Source organism: Gossypium hirsutum, chromosome A12, assembly GCF_007990345.1.
Source record: "Gossypium hirsutum isolate 1008001.06 chromosome A12, Gossypium_hirsutum_v2.1, whole genome shotgun sequence".
Taxonomy (NCBI): domain Eukaryota; kingdom Viridiplantae; phylum Streptophyta; class Magnoliopsida; order Malvales; family Malvaceae; genus Gossypium; species Gossypium hirsutum.
The window spans coordinates 2,563,289-2,568,442 of NC_053435.1; the positions used below are offsets into that span (position 1 = coordinate 2,563,289).

The 5,154-nt window shown below is 36.0% G+C and overlaps 1 protein-coding gene across 1 annotated transcript; it reads right to left on the reverse strand.

Annotated features, from left to right (window-relative positions):
- Positions 1 to 216: 216 nt before the first annotated feature.
- On the reverse strand, positions 217 to 4,934 carry LOC107897687 (nucleobase-ascorbate transporter 4). The gene is made up of 14 exons (XM_016823220.2): positions 4,642 to 4,934; positions 4,188 to 4,285; positions 3,931 to 4,107; positions 3,734 to 3,834; positions 3,576 to 3,651; positions 3,170 to 3,229; positions 2,670 to 2,854; positions 2,178 to 2,274; positions 1,838 to 1,924; positions 1,676 to 1,734; positions 1,425 to 1,516; positions 1,150 to 1,227; positions 798 to 958; positions 217 to 697 (listed from the first exon to the last, which is right to left on the reverse strand). The coding sequence occupies exons 1-14, from the start codon at positions 4,739 to 4,741 to the stop codon at positions 479 to 481; spliced, it is 1,590 nt and encodes a 529-aa protein (XP_016678709.2). The 5' UTR covers positions 4,742 to 4,934; the 3' UTR covers positions 217 to 478.
- Positions 4,935 to 5,154: the final 220 nt, after the last annotated feature.

The window sequence follows — 5,154 nt, forward strand, 5'->3', positions numbered from 1 at the left end:
TTGTCTAATACATGTGCTGATTTTAAATTTACAGTTGACGTTATATCCAGATGGTCAAATTTGGTTTCAGAAAAATAAAACACAATGGGTATTAAATGTAACCATTAAGGTGTTTTGACCCAATAGTATTCCTATTTATTGTTTTCCCTTAACATATTACTGCATGTTGCCTACCACCCTAACACTCTCCATAAATTTTCTGCTCTACACTCGAAATACAAAATGAAAAGATGATCATATAAAAATATAATTATGTCAACATTTTGGGTATATATAATGAATTACAATGTATCAAATTTTATAAATATATAGAACTTTAATAACAAAAGAAAATAGCATGAAAAACCACATCTATATGTATGGACTCATAACAATAGAGAAATTGAAATGCAGGATTCCCCTGAAACAGAATGCCTTAAATGATCACTGTTGTCACTGATTTTCAGTATTTGATGAGTATGGTTATTACTGGTAGAGCTTAGAATGAAGGGAAGAACCTATTAAGATTAGCAGGCAAAGAATAGAATTCTTCACTCCTTGTATCCGTATTGAAATTCCTGAACTTTTCCCACCAATGCCTTCCACTATCTCTCCGAACTGAGCTATGCCCGTAGCTGTGGGTGCAATCCAAGAAGAAAGCAACTATGAATCCCACTGTTGCCGGGGATGAGAATATTACTTGCATTACATTGTTGAACTGCAAATAAGCCATAACGAATATCAGCATGTTTAAAACAACCAATGAATAATAAATCTGTTGTTGGGATAGCACATGCAGGCAAATCTAACACACTAACCCATGTAGAACGAGTGTGAACAGGGCCATGACCGGATACTAGTAGATACTGGTTGAAATATTGAGGTACGGAGAGGCCCATGAAGACAGAAAATCCAACTATAAACTTAGTCCTGAAGCTGTTCAGGTTGCAAAACTGAAGGAGACCCAGCCCTGCTGAAGCTGCTCAATCATGGTATTTTCAACAATTAAGCCAACTTGCATTAGATTTGGTGGCATATCACATAATTGATGCATATTGAACAGACCCTTTATTCCATTTTATTTTTCTGATTAATTTTTAAGTACTCAATGTGACATGAGCACTTAAACTCAGTTGTGTTTGCCAAGAAATGTGAAAGGGATACACATACCAACATAAGCAAAGAGGACGCAGTACAGAGCAGCCATAATTGGCAATGGTATTGAAGCCAGAACAGCCCCGAATTTTCCTGTCCATACTCAAATTATGACAAATATCAGATCAATCTCTCAGAAATAAGAACCCCAAAACACCAATAAAGCCCTGTTTCGGCTATTGTTTAAGCATTTGCATAAGCTCTTGTGAGTATTATCTTAAATAGAATCAGAACCAACAATAGATTTGGTGCCAACAAGATGGAAGAATATAGAAGATGGATTACCCTACCTAATACAGAAAAGAAAAGCATAAATACGGCTGAGATTTGAATGACTGTCCGACTCCCAACTCTTGTTAATCCCAAAAGACCTGCATTTTCACTAAATTACAGCAAAATAGCATTAGATAATAGATGACTACTGATTTCTTTTTTTTTCTTTTTCTTGCTTGCATCAACCATTAATTATTAAAACTAAGAAAACGTCAATTTATTGATATATATAGATATCAGAAATTTTGGGCAAGTTGATGTTAATTACACTGAAGCAGTGGAGCCACTTCCTGTACCAAATAAACCATCTAGCAAAAGGCCTACTCCCTGGGATCACAAAAAATGAATAACTGATTAGAATCTGAACTAGTAAAATGAAACAATCTTAGGAAATGCAGAACAAGAGATAAAGATTCATTTTTGTCTTTACCAGCCAGCCAACACCACGGCTAAGCACAGAAGGTGGCATAGGAGTGGCACTCGCATATCTTGATGCTGTAATAAACGTACCTGTAGACTGCCAAAAAGAAGAATATATATACAGAGATGATTCATGAGATTATGCAATGTTTAATTTTTATGCGTTCTGGAACAAAGTTGACAAAATTTAGAATGATAGTATAGGTCTTGAAGGAAGAAGATATGTCTCAAGAATATCCATAAAGGAAATTTTGAAATTAGTTATAATTGGAACACTTATGGTCTAGCTGATTTATTTATATATTTTCAAAATTCGGGGTATATATCAGTACTAACGTCCCACAACACACCTCAATGATGGCAACAAAGGACGCAGCTATGACTGCAACAGCATCTCCAGCATTAAAACGTGGTCTTCCCCATTGAAATGGATACGGAAACCTTATCCTGTATGTGCAGCAAACCAAAGATTTAGCTAACCTCTAATCGGACTCAACAGTACCCTGAGGCATGGAGGCAAAATGGCAAGTTTCATATATTAGTAATTGAGGGTAAACGATAGAAAAAGCCTACTACTGTCATATATTATACATGCTAATTGGATATACATAAATATATATATATCTGCCCTGCTTATAAGATTGCCACTATTAAGATTCAATCTGTGAGTGTGTGGTACTTTTGATCTCTAAATACTATAATAAGCCGGTGTACATGACAGGAAATTGGAGAATACAAATTTGTAAATTACAGTATTTTAACATGATCATACAACTGAGAGAAGGGTATGGAAAGTTTGTGCAACCAATATGTCACAACTCAACCTATACATATGACCTTACCAAGGAGCAGCACTGATGAGCCCAGAACGATCAGTACGGCAGCTGAACTGAGTTTGAGGAGCTCTGTTATCATAAGCACCAGCTGCTGTCAAAATTTCTGCAAAAGCCCATACAATCGCAACGGAGAAAAGGATTGCAAAACGTTCAAATATTCCTCTCCTGGATTTCAGGAAATGTGGAACATACTGCAAAGTCATTAGTCATAAACCACATCAATTGGAAACTCAAAAAATTAAGTCATCACTAGTTGCAAATGAGTGAGAAGAGAAACAAAGATTATGGTAATGATCATGGCACAAGCAAAGGTGAAATCTATCCCATCACATAATACCGCACAGATATTAGCAAGCAAGAGAAATACACATCTTGTACGTCTACTATTTTCACAAAGGAATGTCAATGATACAAATAAATAACATTGCAGTTCCATTTTACATGCCCACGGTAAAGGCAAATTAAAGAATGTTCTTTGTAACCAAAGGGTTAAGAATGCAGATCACCTGAGATAAGAAAACAACTGCTACCAGTGCCGGGAGTCCGATTTCGATGCATCTGGCCAACTATATGCAACAGGAGAGAAAACAAAAGGGTCACTCTGACAAAAGAAGGAAAACAATTTACAGACACTAATGTAACTTAAACTGATGGAATCACCAAATAGACTAAAATTGATAATGTCTTCAAAATTTTAGTAGTTAGTTCGGATTACCACTTATGAGAAATAATACTTGAAAAAGAAAGAACTTAAATAAACATGGTTGTTTTACTTGTGAACAAAAGCAAACTCCCACAAAGAAACTCTGATGTTTCTCAATCAGTAACGAGGCTGAAAACATGTCCTAGTATCTGCTTGGACACAGCTATCTCTTGAGAGCAATGATAAAATGAAGAGTATGGTGCTCTTACTTGTGGAAAACCTTGTGCATAGAGCCCGAGTCCGGTGAGAATCACCAAAGGAATAGCTGCAAGAGGGCTGAAAAACCTAAATCACAACATATCAAAAAAGTCAATGGAACTGCAAAAACAAATCCCAAAATTCAATTATGCATGCTGCAGCATCCTACCTCGAAACAATTCTCCAGAAACCAAAGAACCCAATAACCAGAGTGAAGAATGATGCAACAATGAGAGATCCTTGTACATCTCTCATGGATGCTTTAAACCTCTGAAAAGATCAAACACTTCCATAAGCATTCATACTAGAGAGGCATTAGTAATTATTAACTGTATTTAGAAGGAAAGAAAGTAGAAAGAAATTAACCCGGTGGGGATCAACGAAGGTGCTATATCTCCTGGATAAAGCAATGGAAATGGTGGGGATGATGAAAGCATAAGAACCTCCAATCACCACTGGCAGTCGGCTTCCAAACAATGTTTGCAATAGCGTGTTAATACCCGCAACGAAGAGAACAGTATTTATAACATCAGCTTTCTCCACCTGTTTCTCATCAAAACAAACAAATCGCTTAGCTAAAAAACATAGGCTAAATACCCCCAAAAAATGAATTGGTTTCTTACATTTCCACCCCCCATTAAAGGGACAATGATAGAAGATATGATAACAGTGGTCCCAAGCATCACCAAATAATGCTGAAATCCCAGAAGTACTGCTTCAGCTGCACTTTAAACCAGAAACTCTAAGCCACTTTAGAATAAAATGTGTCACAACATAAATAAGAAATTCCCTATGAGGTTATCACTCTTTTAGGTTCAAAAAACAGAGTTTGTGAAAGAGTGATCAAGCGTCTTGAGAGAGTTTTGCCGTTACTTGAAACCCAAGAAAACCAGAACCTCACAAGGAAAAGATGAAGATGAAGCATTATCATTCCATCTTGTTTTTAGAAAAAGTTCTCTTCGTGTATTTCTTTTTGGGGGTTTCGTCCAGCATGGGTTTTCTTTTCCACATAGAAAACCGAATGAAAGTGAAAAAGAAAAGAAAAAGACAAGGAGAGGAAGGTAAAGATGGGCGTACGCCAAGAAGGAGTACTGGAGAGGCAGAAATCAACACCGGGGAGCTGGTCTTTAACAGGGAAAGGCTGAAAGTCATCGGATTTTCCTCCACCGGCAGCCATTGTGTTATTGTCGGAAGAGAAGTTTGATTCTGAATATATATCGTAGGAGAAGCAGGGGAGGGGAGGGAAATGATGGGAAGGAAGAGGAGGAGCATCAAATCAATGCATGTGATGTGGTACTAGGAAGACGTTAGGCGGCCACGTTTTGACTGTAAATAGTTGTTATTTCTCATTTCTTTCTCTATTTGCTTTTCTTTTTTTCCTTTTTTTCGTCTTCATTTCATTTATTCCCATTTTTCCTTTACAAATATATATTCAACTAATTAAATATAATTTTTAAATTAAAAAAAAAAACAGAATAGACTTTTGTTTTTATTTTATTATTTTATATTTCAATGACCCAAATCCTTCATGGATTACATAAATAAATTTTAATCAACTAAAAATATATATATTTTTTTCACGTATTTTAA

Excerpts from the sequence above, each read along its gene's own strand:
- LOC107897687 (XM_016823220.2), bottom strand. The coding sequence starts at position 4,741 with ATGGCTGCCGGTGGAGGAAAATCCGATGACTTTCAGCCTTTCCCTGTT. Across the intron at positions 3,652-3,733 it reads TTCTGGAGAATTGTTTCGAG|GTTTTTCAGCCCTCTTGCAG; the intron begins GTAGGATGCTGC and ends GTTGTGATTTAG. Across the intron at positions 2,275-2,669 it reads CTCATCAGTGCTGCTCCTTG|GATAAGGTTTCCGTATCCAT; the intron begins GTAAGGTCATAT and ends CTGCACATACAG.